This window comes from Oncorhynchus gorbuscha, linkage group LG16 (assembly GCF_021184085.1).
Source record: "Oncorhynchus gorbuscha isolate QuinsamMale2020 ecotype Even-year linkage group LG16, OgorEven_v1.0, whole genome shotgun sequence".
Taxonomy (NCBI): domain Eukaryota; kingdom Metazoa; phylum Chordata; class Actinopteri; order Salmoniformes; family Salmonidae; genus Oncorhynchus; species Oncorhynchus gorbuscha.
Genome location: NC_060188.1, coordinates 69041794 through 69061613, shown reverse-complemented (window position 1 = coordinate 69061613; position 19820 = coordinate 69041794). Strand labels below are relative to the sequence as shown.

The following is a 19820-nucleotide window of genomic DNA, read 5'->3' as shown; positions in this document are numbered from 1 at the left end:
CACTGTATTTCTGATCCGTTTAATGTTATTTAAATCAAGAAAAAAAAAAGATTTTATTTTAAAAACAAGGACATTTTTAAGGGACGCCAAACTTTTGAACAGTAGTGTATATAGCAGATACTATAGCTGGAGGATATGCATATTTCTTAACTTGCACAGTTTTGAAAGAGAACCTTTGACAGATATTGTCTTGCAATGAACATGTCATGTTATAAAATTGTCTGGAGAGATGGATAATTCATCACAAATATATATTTTTTTCTCAGATTGGTCAAGATAATTTATTGGACACATTTCCAACATAGGTAAACATTTTTACAAAAATCACATGTCACAGTACTGAAGTCAAAGGCATATTCTCATTATGAATCATTACTAACTTCATTCATGCAGTTTATATTTTTATTGAAGTCTATTGAATTTAAATTATTCATAATGATTGTGTGCAACATTAGCATTGTGTAGTTTACATAGTCCTATTTACATTGAGTAGATTCCCCTCAGTCTGTTGTCACCGTGCTCAGTAAGGTTGGAGGTTCTCCTTTAGTTGGCAGAGGGACACAGAGGAGCCCACTCCAAAGCCTGCATACAGAGGCTCAGAGAACTGGGCCTTGAATTTGTGGATCAGCTCCATGGCCTCGGACACAGAGTAGAAGGCAACCGTGTTGGCAGCGTAGTCCAGGTATACTCCAATCCGTGTGGCCCGCGGGGCCTCTGGCAGGTCTTTGTCCATCTTGTTGTGCCATGCGGAGTAGCCCGAGTCAGAGCAGAGCAGGCTCCAGGACTTGTCGTTGTAGCCCAGCAGACTGTAAGAGTTCTTACCCTTGCGGCTGATGCTCTTATAGGCCACTCCGATGGAGAACTCCCCACTCCACTCTGCTTCCCAGTAGTACCTGAACCCACCCAGGCACTCCTTGCATAGAACCTGGGAGAAGCCATCGAAGCGTTCGGGGTGATCTGGGTAAAACTTGACTGTCTTCTTCCGCATCACTTTGTGGTTCCCCTCAGACAGAACCAGCTCTTTGTAGGCTGTGTTGGGGTCAAAGGTGAGCGGACAAGAATCTGAAGAAAAAAAAAATTTATTGGCATTATCAGAAAATTATATGATTTGAGTTGGTATAAAGAACAGACAAGAACAGACCACTCACATCTCAAGAAGTCTGCTCTAGTTTTGGGTTCCTGAAAATCTGCCCTGGTGGGAGCTGTATTAGAACAAAATATGGATTCTATCACCAGAGATATTTGGATTACAAACATGTTTTTTCACAGATAATAAACCAATGTAAACTTCATCAATATGTACCTTTGAATCGTTTGTCTCCTCCTCTTGGTGAAAGTATGTATACAGGGATATCACTTACTGTAAATGTAAATTTACAGTTGGTTATCGCAATACTAAACTCTTGCTGTACATAAGCTATGTTGTAGGCATTTTAGTCACATTAATAGACTAACCTAACTTGGAGATTTTGCTCAGCTCCTTCTTACAGATGTCATCTAGATGCTCCTTCATGCCGGTGACAGTCTTGGTGACCTCTCCGAAGGAGAACTGAGGGTTGATTAGGACTTTGGGAACCATGGGCTCAGGAGGAACACACAGTGTGGGGAAGTTCTACACAGCACAAAATAAATGGATCAGTATCGTAATGCAAATGCTGGATTCATATTTCTACCAGTCTATTATCAGTACGGATCCTGGTTCTTGTCTCAGCCCAATGTCTCTCCCCCCTCCAGTCCAGTACCTGTAGGAAGTGGATGTTGTCCTCTGTGTCGAGGATCTGGCGCAGCTCGACGTCTCTGCGCTGCAGCTCCAGAATCTCCTGCTCCAGCCGCTCCACATATCCCTCGGCCTGTGACATGGCTGCCTGCATGTTGGCCTTTATCAGCTGGCTCACTTCAACATGCCAGCGCTCCACCGCCTGTAGCATCTCACTGAAGATCTTATCACTGTCTGACATCGCCCGCTGGGCATTGCTCTGAGGTTAGGGGAGGGAGATACTACAAATTACACAATTATCATTGTGTTATTATATAATTAAAATCAAAACATTGCAAACACAATTGTAATGATTGATTTAGTGCATCTATGGCAATATATGGTCCAAAAAATGTATAATGAATGATACTATGGTGCTAAATTGAAGGGATGTAGTCTCATAAAAAGTACCAGAAATTGACCTAGGAAATGGAAATGGACCTAACCTTGAGAACGTCAACATTGTGTCTCAACTCCTGCAGTTCCTTCATCCGCTCCTGAATGATGTGCTGGACCTCAGACTGGGTCACCAACAGGTTTTTCTGTTAAAGGAGAGGAAGAGATGGTTAGTAAACTGAAGGGCCATAATACCCCGTTGTCTTTAGAAGTTCCAAATGAGTTAAGCTGTATCATTGCAGTTGTCATGTACTGTTAGAGCAATTAGTGAGGGTAGGTTGTTCCAGTGTGTATGAGCAGTCGTGCCTGTTTCTCAGCGCGCTCCTCCTCAGCAGAGATTATGTTGTGGCTGCGGTGCTCCCTGACGGTACACAGCACACAGATACACATTTGGTCAGAGCGACAGAACAGCTCCAGGCCCTTCTCGTGCTGCGGACAGATCTTCCTGTCCAGGTGACCCGTCTCATCCACCAGCTTGTGCCTCTTGAAGGTGGCCGACTCGTAGTGGGGCTTGATGTGTGTCTCGCAGTAGTAGGCCAGGCACATCAGGCAGGACTTGACAGCCTTACTGCGGCGTCCCACACAGAAGTCACACAGCGAATCCCTCTGGAGGTAAGGGAAGGGCTGTAGCTCGGGCAGCTGCCGGCGCACCTGGGTCACATTGGGCACGTTGCGCCTAAGGACGGGGCGAGGGGTGAAGGTGGCCCGGCATTGGGGGCAGTTGTACACCCCCAGGTGGTCATACTGGTCCCAGTAGACCTTGATGCACTCCAGGCAGTAGGTGTCTCCACAGGAGATGGTGACAGGGTCTAGCAGCACATCGGCACACAGAAGACAGGTGTAGCCATCTGGAGGCAGGGGGAAGTTCGGCTCAGCCATGGTCCTGCTGGGTCAGACTGAGACACAAGGAGATAACCAGTCAGTAGAAGTATAGAATCACACCCCACTGACCTGTATTAAACGGGAGTGAGACTAAAGCAAGAGTGCAGTCCCCTTCCACTGATATTTAAAGGTGAGGCTGTGTTTTAGTGTAAACAGAAAAGACAACCTGCATGAAACTGGGAAGTGAATGTGACCATAGAGGAATGAACCCACATACCACCCAGCAACAGACACTCTTGGTTGGTTCTCTTTGCGAAATGTCTGCGATCATAGTCCTAGACTGTTCTCTCTGCTACCGGACAGCTAGCTGTACCGGAGTGCCAAGTCTAAGACCAAGAGGCTTTTTAACAGCTTCTAACCTCAAGCCAAAGCCCCCCCCCCCCCCCCCACGCTGTTGCTACTCTCTGTTATTATCTATGCATACGGTAGTCACTTTAATAACACTACCTACATGTACATGTTACCTCAGTCATCTTGACTAACCGGTGCCTCCTTTATATAGCCTTGCAATTGTTATTTTACTGCTGTTCTCTAATTCCTTTTTCTTTGTTACTTTTTTAGGTATTTTCTTAACTGCATTGTTGGTTAGGAGCTTGTAAGTAAGCATTTCACCAGCTGTATTCGGCGCATGTGACAAATATGATTTGAATTTGATTTGATCATCATGATGAACTTGCCATTCATTGAAAGCATGTAATGGAACATTGATTGTAAACAGGGATACAACTTAATATTGCAGTATATTCAAAAGGCAAGTTGGTACAGCATTTTTGTTGACACAGCAGTAGTAGGTTTCATGATGGCTGATGATGTCGAAACAGCCTGTCCTGCTTCTTCTCCGTATAAGAGATAAGACACTACACCACCATGTGTACATCATATACAGTCGTTGGTATATACCCACACAACATGGGGACAGGGCCTTACAGTAAACATATCCTAAAGGTCAAATCCCTGCAAGTTCCTCTGGTTGGAAAACATGCCCTCTGTGTCACAATATCAGTTAATCACTCCATGTGTGGTTATCTTGTAAATTCTCTAGAATAGAACATTATTGACACAATATTAGTGGTGCTAGTACCAGATTAGCCACTACTGTGTTTCCATCAACATCCTTTCTTGTAGAACTGATGGGTTTCACTTCTTCAATGATTATGTCAATTTGTTTCTAAGATGTATCACACATGAGGGAAGGGTTATGAATGAGTGAGTAAAAAAAGTACTATGCTTCATATTAAAGACATGCACAGAATATTAGACAAAAAATGATGTGGTCGCAAATAGATATAAACATGGAATCCATATCATGGAATTCTTTCAGATGTTAACTGTTCATGTATAATGCTGTCCTCATTTATGGGCTTTTCTTCATGTTCGTTAATACAAAAAGCCTTTAGTCTCTGGACAGACAGAGGATAGGGCGTTGCAGCACCAGCTGTGAGCCAATCATAAAGGATGGAGGGGGAAGGAGCCAAGAAGGAGGAGAAAGGGAGGGGGTAGGGTTGAGAGAAAGGGGGGAGTAAACAAGAACACATGCTCACGAGAGAGGCAGCAAATGATGTCATGGCTTGTGCTGGTCTGTGCTCACTCTTTTCCTCCCCACCTTCTGCTGTCCATCTCCCACTCTTCTCTGTACATCACTATCATCATTGTGAAGGTGGTGTGAGTGGCAGGGCTAGGAGGAAGACACGCAGCATCAGCACAGGCATCCCCAACATCATCGTCACTCAGAATTCCTTCACCTAACAGGTAAGCATGTCTACACTTAAAGTTATCCTGTACTTTAGTCTATGTATTGACCAGTAAGAAAGAGGTCAAAACACAATACATAACACCAAATCATAGAAATGAGCTAAGCCATCTATTTGACATAATTTATTACGCTCACTGTCCTCTTTTTGGTGTACTTTTATTTTGTGCTGCATCATACTATATTTGAATGTACTGTACATATATCATGGGGCACTATTGCATGATGTTTGTGTTTAACTTGTGGAATGTATGTTAAATATGAATTTACATATGTTAATGTTTCTTTACATTTTGAGTATCAGATGCTGCATGGCCCAGTGTCTTTCTCTGGTCTGTTAATAATTCATGCAAGTGTGCTGAATTAATCTATTTGATCCAAGCCTTCATTACTTTATTGATCGATTCCTTTACTTGATTAATCTCACAGCACCCCCCTCCCCTCGCCCCCACTTAAAAGCAATAACAACTAACACCCTTGCCTTTCTTGAACTTTTTGTACTAGCACTGACTTTGCTGATAGCTACTTTTTGAGGACAAATGTACTGACTATGACTGAGATATGTGGTTGTCTCACCGAGCTACAGTTTACAGTGCATTCACAAAGTATTCAGACCTCTTAACTTTTTCCAGCCTTATTTTAAAAATGGATGAAATAAAACAATTTACTCATCAATCTACACACAGTACCCCATAAAGCCAAAGTGGAAACATGTTTTTAGAAAGTTTTTCACATGTATTTAAAATTAAAACAGGAATACCTTATTTACATAAGTATTCAGACCATTTGCTATGACACTCGAAATTGAGCTCAGGTACATTGATTATTCTTGAGATGTTTCTACAACTTGAAGTCCACCTGTGGTAAATTCAATTGATTGGACATGATTTGGGAAGGCACACACCTATCTATGTACGGTCCAACAGTGGACAGTGCATGTCAGAGCAAAACCCAAGCCATGAGGTCGAAGGAATTGTCCGTAGAGCTATATATATATATATATATATATATATATATATATATATATATATATATATATACAGTGGGGAGAACAAGCATTTGATACACTGCCGATTTTGCAGGTTTTCCTACTTACAAAGCATGTAGAGGTCTGTAATTTTATCATAGGTACACTTCAACTGTGAGAGATGGAATCTAAAACAAAAATCCAGAAAATCACATTGTATGATATTTAAGTAATTAATTTGCATTTTATTGCATGACATAAGTATTTGATCACCTACCAACCAGTAAGAATTCCGACTCTCACAGACCTGTTCGTTTTTCTTTAAGAATCCCTCCTGTTCTCCACTCATTACCTGTATTAACTGCACCTGTTTGAACTCGTTGCCTGTATAAAAGACACCTGTCCACACACTCAATCAAACAGACTCCAACCTCTCCACAATGGCCAAGACCAGACAGCTGTGTAAGGACATCAGAGATAAAATTGTAGACCTGCACAAGGCTCGGATGGGCTACAGGACAATAGGCAAGCAGCTTGGTGAGATGGCAACAACTGTTGGCGCAATTATTAGAAAATGGAAGAAGTTCAAGATGATGGTCAATCACCCTCGGTCTGGGGCTCCATGCAAGATCTCACCTCATGGGGCATCAATGATCATGTGGAAGGTGAGGGATCAGCCCAGAACTACACGGCATGACCTGGTCAATGACCTGAAGAGAGCTGGGACCACAGTCTCAAAGAAAACCATTAGTAACACACTATGCTGTCATGGATTAAAATCCTGCAGCGCACGAAAGGTCCGCCTGCTCAGGCCAGCGCATGTACAGGCCCGTCTGAAGTTTGCCAATGACCATCTGAATGATCCAGAGGAGGAATGGGAGAAAGTGATGTGGTCTGATGAGACAAAAATAGAGCTTTTTGGTCTGAACTCCACTCGCCAACCGTGAAGCATGGAGGTGGAAACATCATTCTTTGGGGATGCTTTTCTGAAAAGGGGACAGGACGACTGCACCGTATTGAGGGGAGGATGGATGGGGCCATGTATCGCGAGAACTTGGCCAACAACCTCCTTCCCTCAGTAAGAACATTGAAGATGGGTCGTGGCTGGGTCTTCCAGCATGACAACGACCCAAAACACACAGCCAGGGCAACTAAGGAGTGGCTCCGTAAGAAGCATCTCAAGGTCATGGAGTGGCCTAGCCAGTCTTCAGACCTGAACCCAATAGAAAATCTTTGGAGGGAGCTGAAAGTCCGTATTGCCCAGCGACAGCCCCGAAACCTGAAGGATCTGGAGGTCTGTATGGAGGAGTGGGCCAAAATCCCTGTTGCAGTGTGTGCAAACCTGGTCACGAACTACAGGAAACATATGATCTCTGTAATTGCAAACAAAGTTTCTGTACCAAATATTAAGTTCTGCTTTTCTGATGTATCAAATACTTATGTCATGCAATAAAATGCAAATGATAAAAGATTACAGACCTCTACATGCTTTGTAAGTAGGAACTCCTGCAAAATCAGCAGTGTATCAAATACTTGTTCTCCCCACTGTATATATATATAAATAAAATGCCCAGAGGATGTGGTGTGCTGAATGTATCGCCTTAATGACCACATCTCTCCCAATACCTCCTCATTTCCTGTCTCCATGGACTCGGTGTTTCAACATTATGGCAGTGTAGTTTCAGAAACTACAGCAGTCTCGACTGTATACCTTTCTCTTGCATCCCATCCTTAGTGTTTTACCTCTCTCTCTATCTCCATCTCTCTATCTATAGGACAGAATGGCAGAGGGCTCCGTATCAGTAGCAGAGGTGGAGACATCCTTCAAGAAGTTTGCCATTCATGGGGACACCAAAGCTACTGGGAAGGAGATGAACGGGAAGAACTTTGCCAAACTCTGCAAGGACTGCCGGGTCATCGACGGCAAGAACGTCACTGCCACCGATGTGGACATTGTCTTCACTAAAGTCAAGTGAGACTCGGTCCAGTTTCAAACCTCCACACTGACAGATCCGCAGTCATCTTTCTAGGAAAGAGGGAATACGGCCAGAGGCCCTCAGAATACTATATCATGAGTAAAGGTAAAACTCTCAAAAAGTTTTTCTGTGTATTTTAGGGCGAAGACAGCTCGTGTGATCGCCTTTGAGCAGTTCAGCCAGGCCCTGTCAGAGTTGGCCCCGAAGCGTTTTAAAGGGAAGTGCCAGGAGGAGGCGCTGCAGCAGCTCTATGGCCTCATAGCAGGGAGGGAGCCTGCCAACGCTGGCGTCACTGTGAGTGTCTACCTGTCAGCAACACACCGCCTGATAATATTACAGTCTCAGAGAGAGCGTGTGTTTGTGTGTCCGCTGTGTGTGTGCATATCTGTTTGGTGGGTAAGCTCTTACTTTGTATCCTCATCTCTCATTCTCCCTTTCTCTTTCCCTCGCTCTTTTCCTGCTCATAGAAAGTGGCCAAGGCAGCGGCGGTGGACAGACTGACAGACACCACCAAATTCACAGGGGCACACAAGGAGCGGTTTGACGAGTCGGGCAAGGGGAAGGGCAAGGCCGGGCGAGTAGACATTCCAGATGCCAGTGGCTATGTGGGTGCCTACAAGGGCAAGGGCACCTATGAGGATAAGGTCAAGGAAGCATAGGCAGGACAGAGGGAGAGAGAGCGAGATATGCTCAGTCAGATCCCACTATTTACCCCAAAGACACCCCCCTAAATAGTGTAATTTAAGTGAGAACTTATGTATATTAATGCACATACTGCGCAGGTAGGATGGGCTGGTCAGTCACTGAGTCAAAGTATTATATGTCCTTTAACGTTGCATGTTGGGGTGGTGGTTGTTATGATGGAGAGGGGAGGTGTAATGGTGAGGAGTAAACCTGGATAGAAAACAAAACAGTGACCAAATTCTATGTCAATAAAAACGTGAATAATATTTAGATATATTCACCTTCCCAAGCGCTCAAACCCCTGACCCTATCCCTCCCAGCTTCACTAGATGCCTCTGTATGAGTCGTTTTTTATTTGTTTATGTGTTGGGTATAATATATAATGAACAGAAATATTAACGCATCATGCAACAATGTCAACAATTTGACTGAGTTACAGTTCATATAAGGACATCAGTCAATTGAAATAAATTCATTAGGCCCTAATCTATGGACAGGGGCGCAGCCATGCAGCATTTCTCCTTTGCCAAGATAATCCATACACCTGACAGGTGTGGCATATCAATAAGCTTATTAAACAGCATGATCATTACAAAGGTGGACCTTGTACTGGGGACAGTAAAAGGCCACTCTAAAATGTGCAGTTTTGTCACACAACACAATACCACAGATGTCTCAAGTTTTGAATGAACATGCTCCAGAGCTGTAGCCCGGGAATTTAATGTTCATTTCTCTGCCATAAGCCACCTTCAATGTCGTTTTAGAGAACTTGGCAGTACATCCAACCGGCCTCACAACCGCATACCATGTGTATGGGGTCGTGTGGGCGAGCCATTTTCTGATGTCAACTTTGTGAACAGAATGCCCCATGGCGGCAGTGGGGTTATGGTATGGTTAGGCATAAGTTACAGGTAACAAACACAATTGCATTTTATCTATGTCAATTTGAATGCACAGAGATACGGTGATGAGATCCTGAGGCCCGTTGACGTGCCATTCATCCGCTGCCATCACCTCATGTTTCAGCATGATGTCATAAGGATCTGTACACAATTCCTGGAAGCTGAAAATGTCCCAGTTCTTCCATGGCCTGCATACTCACCAGACATGTCACCTATTGAGCATGTTTGAGATGCTCTGGATCTACGTGTACAACAGTGTGTCCCAGTTCTTCCATGGCCTGCATACTCACCAGACATGTCACCCACTGAGCATGTTTGAGGTGCTCTGGATCTACGTGTACAACAGTGTGTCCCAGTTCTTCCATGGCCTGCATACTCACCAGACATGTCACCCACTGAGCATGTTTGAGGTGCTCTGGATCTATGTGTACAACAGTGTGTCCCAGTTCTTCCATGGCCTGCATACTCACCAGACATGTCACCTATTGAGCATGTTTGAGATGCTCTGGATCTACGTGTACAACAGTGTGTTACAGTTCTTCCATGGCCTGCATACTCACCAGACATGTCACCCACTGAGCATGTTTGAGGTGCTCTGGATCTACGTGTACAACAGTGTGTCCCAGTTCTTCCATGGCCTGCATACTCACCAGACACGTCACCCACTGAGCATGTTTGAGATGCTCTGGATCTACGTGTACAACAGTGTGTCCCAGTTCTTCCATGGCCTGCATACTCACCAGACATGTCACCCACTGAGCATGTTTGAGATGCTCTGGATCTACGTGTACAACAGTGTGTTCCAGTTCTCGCCAATATCCAGCAACTTTGCACAGCCATTGAAGAGAAGTGGGACAACATTCCACAGGCCGCAATCAACATTCTGATCAACTCTATGTGAAGGAGATGTGTCAGGCGGCATGAGGCAAATGGTGGTCACACCAGATACTTACTGACCGGTTTTCTGATCCACGCCCCTACTTTTTTTTAAAGGTGTCTGACCAAAAGATGCATATCTATCAAATCAAATGTTATTTGTCACATGCGTCAAATACAACAGGTGTAGACCTTACCATGAAATTATTAATTACAAACCCTTAACCAACAATGCAGTTAAGAAAAATAAGAATGAAGAAAATATTTACCAAATAAACTAAAAGTTTTAAAAAGTTAACAGTAACAAGGCTCTATATACAGGGGTACCGGTACCGAGGCAATGTGCAGGGGTACTGGATAAGAGCGTCTGCTAAATGACTTAAATGTAAATGTAAATGGGTACAGGTTAGTCGAGGTAATTGAGGTATGTACATGTAGGTAGGTGTAAAGTATTCCCAAACATGTGAAATCCATAGATTAGGGCCTAATGAATTTATTTAAATTAACTGATTTCTGTAATATTGTAACTCAGTAAAATCTTTGAAGTTGTTGCATGTTGCGTTTATATTTTTGTGACCAGTAACCCATGACCCAACATTTTGTGCCCTCTAGTGTACAATACAAGTTAAAACATCCCTAGACAGAACATATACAACACATGAAATGATATATAGGCAGGCCAAATGCCTCCTACAGCCTCAGTCATCACTCCTATTACTGCAGGAACTCACTTAGTTCTCTACTACTACTACCACACATTTTGCCTTATCATTGAGGTTGCTACTAACACTAATAGATTTATACACTGCTTTCACCCAGCCTTCTCTACTGATGTCCTTATCTTTCATCTGCTCTGCTATAATAACTGTATATTGTAAATAGAGATAGTTGAATGAATGAATAAACAAATGGATAGATGATGTAATAGATTAATGAATGGTGAATGAATGAGAAGAGATTTCCACTGTATCTGTACAGTGTAGCACTTTGCCTGTGCTTTGCCTGTGCTTTGCCTGTGCTTTAGAAATGAAGAGAGAATAAGAGACCGATGAGGACATTCCTCCACTCCTCCAGTGAGGAATGACTAAATGAATTGTTCTGTTGGAGGACTGGGAGCCGCCTGACTGCACTGCATTGTCTCCTATTGGGTTGTTGTTCTGTCCCTACTGATCACGGTCTGTTGTGTTTTGTATAGTTTAGCTGTGTCTCCCTCTATTCTGAAAAGCTATAAGAGTATGTACATGTTCAAATAAATAACTGAGCAGCAATTCAGACCATGTGAAAGAGTATTTTTCTCACACGCACGCATGCATGCGCACACACACACACACACACACACACACACACACACACACACACACACACACACACACACACACACACACACACACACACACACACACACACACACACACACACACACACACACACACACACACACACACACACACACATACTTTATCAAATTATATCAACGTAGCAGGGAAACGTAAAATTCCATGGGGTACTGCACACCCAAAAACACAGTTTCTGTCCCTAATACCCTTACAAAGCCAGTCTGCCTCATACATTGTCACAGTTACCAGCCCTTTCAAGCTTAACATCCTTATCATTTATCGCCCTCCAGGTTCCCTCGGAGAGTTCATCAATGAGCTTGATGCCTTGATAAGCTCCTTTCCTGAGGACGGCTCAGCTCTCACAGTTCTGGGCGACTTTAACCTCCCCACGTCTACCTTTGACTCATTCCTCTCTGCCTCCTTCTTTCCACTCCTCTCCTCTTTTGACCTCACCCTCTCACCTTCCCCCCCTACTCACGAGGCAGGCAATACGCTCGACCTCATCTTTACTAGATGCTGTTCTTCCACTAACCTCATTGCAACTCCCCTCCAAGTCTCCGACCACTACCTTGTATCCTTTTCCCTCTCGCTCTCATCCAACACCTCCCACACTGCCCCTACTCGGATGGTATCGCGCCGTCCCAACCTTCGCTCTCTCTCCCCCGCTACTCTCTCCTCTTCCATCCTATCATCTCTTCCCTCTGCTCAAACCTTCTCCAACCTACCTCCTGATTCTGCCTCCTCAACCCTCCTCTCCTCCCTCTCTGCATCCTTTGACTCTCTATGTCCCCTATACTCCAGGCCGGCTCGGTCCTCCCCTCCCGCTCCGTGGCTCGATGACTCATTGCGAGCTCACAGAACAGGGCTCCGGGCAGCCGAGCGGAAATGGAGGAAAACTCGCCTCCCTGCATCCTTTCACTCCCTCCTCTCTACATTTTCCTCCTCTGTCTCTGCTGCTAAAGCCACTTTCTACCACTCTAAATTCCAAGCATCTGCCTCTAACCCTAGGAAGCTCTTTGCCACCTTCTCCTCCCTCCTGAATCCCCCCTCCCTCTCTGCAGATGACTTCGTCAACCATTTTGAAAAGAAGGTCGACGACATCCGATCCTCGTTTGCTAAGTCAAATGACACCGCTGGTTCTGCTCACACTGCCCTACCCTGTGCTCTGACCTCTTTCTCCCCTCTCTCTCCAGATGAAATCTCGCGTCTTGTGACGGCCGGCCGCCCAACAACCTGCCCGCTTGACCCTATCCCCTCCTCTCTTCTCCAGACCATTTCCGGAGACCTTCTCCCTTACCTCACCTCGCTCATCAACTCATCCCTGACCGCTGGCTACGTCCCTTCCCTCTTCAAGAGAGCGAGAGTTGCACCCCTTCTGAAAAAAACCTACACTCGATCCCTCCGATGTCAACAATTACAGACCAGTATCCCTTCTTTCTTTTCTCTCCAAAACTCTTGAACGTGCCGTCCTTGGTCAGCTCTCCCGCTATCTCTCTCTGAATGACCTTCTTGATCCAAATCAGTCAGGTTTCAAGACTAGTCATTCAACTGAGACTGCTCTTCTCTGTATCACGGAGGCGCTCCGCACTGCTAAAGCTAACTCTCTCTCCTCTGCTCTCATCCTTCTAGACCTATCGGCTGCCTTCGATACTGTGAACCATCAGATCCTCCTCTCCACCCTCTCCGAGTTGGGCATCTCCGGCGCGGCCCACGCTTGGATTGCGTCCTACCTGACAGGTCGCTCCTACCAGGTGGCGTGGCGAGAATCTGTCTCCTCACCACGCGCTCTCACCACTGGTGTCCCCCAGGGCTCTGTTCTAGGCCCTCTCCTATTCTCGCTATACACCAAGTCACTTGGCTCTGTCATAACCTCACATGGTCTCTCCTATCATTGCTATGCAGACGACACACAATTAATCTTCTCCTTTCCCCTTCTGATGACCAGGTGGCGAATCGCATCTCTGCATGTCTGGCAGACATATCAGTGTGGATGACGGATCACCACCTCAAGCTGAACCTCGGCAAGACGGAGCTGCTCTTCCTCCCGGGGAAGGACTGCCCGTTCCATGATCTCGCCATCACGGTTGACAACTCCATTGTGTCCTCCTCCCAGAGCGCTAAGAACCTTGGCGTGATCCTGGACAACACCCTGTCGTTCTCAACCAACATCAAGGCGGTGGCCCGTTCCTGTAGGTTCATGCTCTACAACATCCGCAGAGTACGACCCTGCCTCACACAGGAAGCAGTGCAGGTCCTAATCCAGGCACTTGTCATCTCCCGTCTGGATTACTGCAACTCGCTGTTGGCTGGGCTCCCTGCCTGTGCCATTAAACCCCTTCAACTCATCCAGAACGCCGCAGCCCGTCTGGTGTTCAACCTTCCCAAGTTCTCTCACGTCACCCCGCTCCTCCGTTCTCTCCACTTGCTTCCAGTTGAAGCTCGCATCCGCTACAAGACCATGGTGCTTGCCTACGGAGCTGTGAGGGGAACGGCACCTCAGTACCTCCAGGCTCTGATCAGGCCCTACACCCAAACAAGGGCACTGCGTTCATCCACCTCTGGCCTGCTCGCCTCCCTACCACTGAGGAAGTACAGCTCCCGCTCAGCCCAGTCAAAACTGTTCGCTGCTCTGGCCCCCCAATGGTGGAACAAACTCCCTCACGACGCCAGGACAGCGGAGTCAATCACCACCTTCCGGAGACACCTGAAACCCCACCTCTTTAAGGAATACCTAGGATAGGATAAGTAATCCCTCACCCCCCCCCCCCCTTTAAGATTTAGATGCACTATTATAAAGTGACTGGTCCACTGGATGTCATAAGGTGAATGCACCAATTTGTAAGTCGCTCTGGATAAGAGCGTCTGCTAAATGACTTAAATGTAATGTAATGTAATGCCTCCTCTGCTAAGTCTCATACAATGGCAGGTGGGGTGCAGCAAGGTTATAAAGTGAAGTATAAAGTTCCATGTGACATTCTCAGCCACGTTCAGTGGAAGTGGAAGTGTGCTTTGGTGATGTTCAGAACAGTTCAATGCACTGTAGCGCTCTGAAAGCACATGACAGTGCCGTCCTTGTATGTGAGGGTGTATCTGTGTTGTGTTTTGTCCTTTCTCCCAGGTATCGTGCTGCTGTGTGTGTTTAGGACGGCCCTGGGACATGTGGGACCGGAGAAGTGAACCTACTCCTGGAACGGCCCGGGACAACCCTGCACCACCAGAACACTGAGAGAGAGACAGTACAGAGGAAGAGTCTATATTTCAGTGTTTGTAATAGTCTGTTTGAGTCTCAATGAGGATGTGTGTGTATAGTGTGTATGACAGACCCAGTATCCCGTGGCTGCTGTGTGATGCAGAGACTGGTAGGGCAGCTGCATAAATATTTTGACACTACTCTGACCCAACTAGAGAAACACCTGGATACAGCCCCGAATGCACTGATTGACATTAAAGGTTAGTCCTATCTGTGTGTTTTACTATCAGATTATTGATGATCCAAGTCCCTATAAATGTGACTAGACCCTATTGTAACTGCTCTAGTAGAAATAATAAACAACCCACTGGGCACAATTCAACGTCTATTCGACGTTGGTTCAACGTAATTGAGTTGAAATGACATAGAAACCATGTTGATTCAACCACTTTGTGCTCATTGGGAACTTAACTACTGAAATATGACCCTTTATAGTTTCTCAGGTCCTACACAACTCATTCTTCCCTGTATATCTCTGACCATTTTTCTACCCTCCTTCCTCTCCCTCCCTCTCTCTCCTGTCTAGAAAGCCGTACAGTGTTCTTGGTGGCGTTGACACACTGGCGTTGGTGCGTGGGAACAGTGAGGAAAAATCATAGTTGCATACGAGCACGTGTTCATCAACCTGGGCCATGCTCACAACGTGTCCTCAGGGGTGTTCACTGCACACTTCTCTGGGGTCTACAGTCTGGCCCTGATGATGTGGAGCGATGCAGGCTCCCCGGGGGCCCTGCTGGCAGCCTGTAACTTAATGACCAGAGCCTGGCCACCACTGCAGGAGAAGAACCACAAGGACCAGGAGGACACAGCCAGCACCGTGCTGGCCCTGGCCCAGCCTGGGGATATTGTGTCCGTCTGCCTGCCCCCTTGCTTCCTCTGTGATGACAGAGCCACTACAACAACTTCAGCAGCTTCCTGATCTACTCTCTCTCTCTCTCTCTCTCTCTCTCTCTCTCTCTCTCTCTCTCTCTCTCTCTCTCTCTCTCTCTCTCTCTCTCTCTCTCTCTCTCTCTCTCTCTCTCTTTGTTCTTGTCCCACTCTAACTTTTTTCTTGTCCCAGATTCTGCTTGTATTAGCTCTATCACCTGCTCAACAAGGCCTGTGGGATTCAAAATATTGTTAACGGCATATTACCCTAATAATGTTCACCAGACTTGGGGTTTCAACTAATCATTGGTAAAATACACTGAGTACCGTATACAAAACACCTTCTCTTTCCATGACATAAACTGACCAGGTGAAAGCTACGATCACTTATTGATGTCATTTGTTAAATCCATTTCATTGAAGGGGAGAAGACCGGTTAAAGAATACTTTTGTAGCCTTGAGACAATTGAGACATGAATTGTGTGCCATTCAGAGGGTGAATGGGCCAGACAAAATATTTAAGTGTCTTTGAACAGGGTATGGTAATAGGTTCCAGGTGCACCGGTTTGTGTCAAAAATGGTCTACAACTCAAAGGACATCCAGCCAACTTTACACAACTGTGGGAATCATTGGAGTCAACATGGGCCAGCATCCCTGTGGAATGCTTTCGACACCTTGTAGAGTCCATGCCCCGACGAATTGAGGCTGTTCTGAGGACAAGGGGGGGTGCAACTCAATATTAGATAGGTATTCCTAATGTGTGGTATACTCCGTATGAACACAGCCCTTCCCTTATAGACCCACAGTGTAGAAGTACATACAGGTTGCTGGCTGACTGAAGAGAAAAGTAGACCTATAGACCTATACAGTGTGTCAAAACTTCACATTGTTGTTACACCTTGATGACCTATACAGTGTGTCAAAACTTCACATTGTTGTTACACCTTGATGACCTATACAGTGTGTCAAAACCTCACATTGTTGTTACACCTTGATGACCTATACAGTGTGTCACAACCTCACATTGTTGTTACACCTTGATGACCTATACAGTGTGTCACAACTTCACATTGTTGTTACACCTTGATGACCTATACAGTGTGTCACAACCTCACATTGTTGTTACACATTGATGACCTATACAGTGTGTCACAACCTCACATTGTTGTTACACCTTGAAAGGTGACACCAGCAAAGTCACTCTTGGGTTCACAGAGAACTATTTGACCTGTGGTCAGTGCCAGCAAGAAAGATCAGATATACAGATTAGTGATTGGAAAACCACAAGACTAAACCATGTGATAGAGGAATATTAACAATACGTACTGCCTTCTCAGGCTGAGATGAAGCTGATATCAAAGCTGTGTTGGAGCTTTTGCTCTGGTGGTTATAGAAGACATCACCAATCAACCTCATGTGACTCAACTCTTCTGTCTGTCCTGTGTTCTCATTTAATGATAAGGGGATTATAGCGCAGAGAGCTTAGTGTCCATAACTTTGAATTTGCCCCAGAACAAGCACTCTTGTACTAGCGCAGGCTGTGCCAGCTTTCAGAAGATCCCAATCTCAGAACAATGTGTCACTCAGAACCGTTTTGATGTGAATCGGATGTGGTGACACTGATTACGACAATGGCCCATGAGAAAGGAGATGAAAAGCCAATGGAGAGATTACCTGCTCACACACACCATGACACCTTCACTGGCAGGTTCACTACCTAACGTATGTCACTACACAATGACCGAGGAGGACAGGAAAGGGGGAAGGACAATCACCCAAACTAAGCCTCCCACTGATCAGGTATTATCAGTCTCCTATTGAATTCCAAGAGCACTCGGGCAGAGACACAACCAGGAAGAATAAACAACCTTACCGATGCCATCAGTCCACCTGACACCAGTGGCCTAATAATACACACGGATTGCTACAGTCGCTGTATGTACACATTACACACTTGGGTTGATAATCTCGGTGGACCCTGCAGGATCCTGCCTTCACACCTAGTGTGGGTGTCCTGCCCAGGGACCTGGAATTGGAATTGTGTGTGGGAGAGAGTTTGGGGAATTGTGCTGGCAGTGTCGGGGTGTGTCGGAGAAGATCCCCCTCTCCCTCCCCCCATAGGGTAGTCCACCTACAATAAAACTCACCTGGAAGAAGCTGAGTGTTGGCTTTGCTGGTACTGTACATCCTGTCTCTCTGTGTGTCTGTTAGCGCTGGTTCCTGTTAGTGTTGGAGTGTTTGAGCACTGGAGTTTGCTGCTGCTGCCTATCGTTTACAGGGGCGAGGGCTAGAGCACTTGGGCGTGGACCAGATGATTAGTTTGTTCTTGCTGACACAGTCAGTACAGTGATGACAGACATATGAGATTGGGATCAAAACAGTATGTACAGTACTTAGAGCTGTTGTTTAGCTAGTTCATCTCTGTCACAGATATATCTATCTGGACTACTGATGTGGAGTGAGGAGATAAACTATGATTGCACAATACAATTATTAATACCCTTACAACACCAAATAAAAATGGACACTGGGTGAGTAAAATATATGAAACGATGGAAAGTAATGCCCATAATCAGAAGTGGATAATGTATGGTATAAATTAAATGGACTTTTACCAGTCTCAATTGATTAATTAAAATGTTGCTGAACATTACTTGTGATACTGTTTTTGTTGTGTTGTACATGTTAAATGGATGCTGTGTTAGTGGCTATTCTACTCTATATTATAAGGAAGTTCACATTGTATTCCAGGGCTATAAAATTGATATTTATCCCCTCAGATTTCCCAGTGCTGTCCGTCTCCTTCCGGTCTGGATCCTGCCTTCACACCTAGTTTGGGTGTCCACTCTGTTCCTCTTGGGGCACTGTATCTCAGTGTGACAGTCCATACCTCCCTCCTGAGGGAAGCAGCAGGTAGGGCATTCATCATCATCATCTTCATACCCATGAGAATCTCTAAGCCTTTACAATACACACTGTACAATATTAGTACTGAAATTGCTCGCAGTCTGACCTTTATTGTCATGAATCTTGCCCTGAAGGTAGAACTGAGCGATTTCTGTTAGATGGGCCAGTTGCAAAGTCTAAATTTGATATATCGCAAAAATTCCTGAAAACAAAAATGTTTGGTTAGGGTTAGCAGTGTGGTTAAGGTTAGGGTTAAGTTTTTAAAAGATTGTATGAATCTGTGGCTGTGCCAGCTTGTCACCACTCTGCAGAGCTGCCTCCAGGGCAAGATTCATGATAATAAATGCCAACCTGAATTGAAATCACTGTAACGTCAACAAAGGAGTACTGCCTTTGTGTGTGCTGCCGTGCGGCCGCTGGGACTGTTAGTGTGCGTTTAAGCGCCAGCGGGGATGCTCCATGAACTGAAGGAGCAGGTGTCCACCAGGATGATGACCCTGTGGCACAGCCTGTCCCAGCTGGGCAATAGCATCCAGGAGGTCACAGGTACCAACATTATAGAAACATTATATCTGGTACACAGACAGACCAGGGAGGAGTGACCTCATTCTAATTCTATGGATAACTTCTCTGCTAACAGAGACCAGGGATTCTAATAATATATGCCTCAAAACACGTACTTCCCACTGTGCACAGATGTCAGTTTAATGTCTAATGTTTTGATTTACATTTGATTGAGCTCACGCAGTTCAACGAGAACTCAATATGAAATTAACAAAACATTAACCATGTCATTGGAATTTAAAGTTGGGTGATAAAAAGACAAGCATTCCAGAAATTCCTTTCCACGTTGACTCAACATCACATAGCCTTTTTCTTTAGATGCCGTGGAATTAAAGTTGATACGACCAGTTTGTGCCCAAACTGTTATCTCTGTCTGACTGAAAAACGGACTCTCTCTCTCTCTCTCTCTCTCTCTCTCTCTCTCTCTCTCTCCAGGAGGAATGCGGGTGGCATTCACGGCCACCATGAGTCCCAAAAGCCACTGCTTCGGCCCCTTCACCAGTAACGTGCCGATTCCCTACACCGAGATCTCCCTCAACCACGGAAACTGCTAAAACCCTGCCCTGGGTATGCATACACACCAACCTTAAACCCACTACACATGTTCCACAGACAATACACTCAATAATAGTCCTATCCTGGACATGCAGTCATACATTTCATTAACTCCATCCCTCTGCTTCCTCTCACTCCATGTGTGCGGCG

General features: G+C 45.3%; 2 protein-coding genes across 3 annotated transcripts; one reads left to right on the top strand and one right to left on the bottom strand.

Moving 5' to 3' along the window:
• On the bottom strand, positions 1–3113 carry LOC123998840 (tripartite motif-containing protein 16-like). Of its 2 annotated transcripts, none has more exons than XM_046304035.1 (7): positions 2459–3113; positions 2203–2298; positions 1743–1976; positions 1456–1612; positions 1304–1360; positions 1149–1226; positions 1–1062 (listed from the first exon to the last, which is right to left on the bottom strand). In XM_046304035.1, the coding sequence occupies exons 1-7, from the start codon at positions 3029–3031 to the stop codon at positions 521–523; spliced, it is 1737 nt and encodes a 578-aa protein (XP_046159991.1). In that variant the 5' UTR covers positions 3032–3113; the 3' UTR covers positions 1–520. The 2 variants fall into 2 exon arrangements, with proteins under 2 accessions (XP_046159991.1, XP_046159992.1); XM_046304036.1 differs by having other exon boundaries at positions 3–1062; positions 1149–1202.
• A 1530-nt stretch (positions 3114–4643) lies between these two features.
• On the top strand, positions 4644–8956 carry LOC123998857 (tubulin polymerization-promoting protein family member 3-like). Its single transcript, XM_046304064.1, has 4 exons — positions 4644–4783; positions 7527–7723; positions 7868–8021; positions 8195–8956. Exons 2-4 carry the CDS (start codon positions 7533–7535, stop codon positions 8384–8386), a joined length of 537 nt encoding a protein of 178 aa, XP_046160020.1. The 5' UTR covers positions 4644–4783; positions 7527–7532; the 3' UTR covers positions 8387–8956.
• The last annotated feature ends 10864 nt before the right edge of the window (positions 8957–19820 follow it).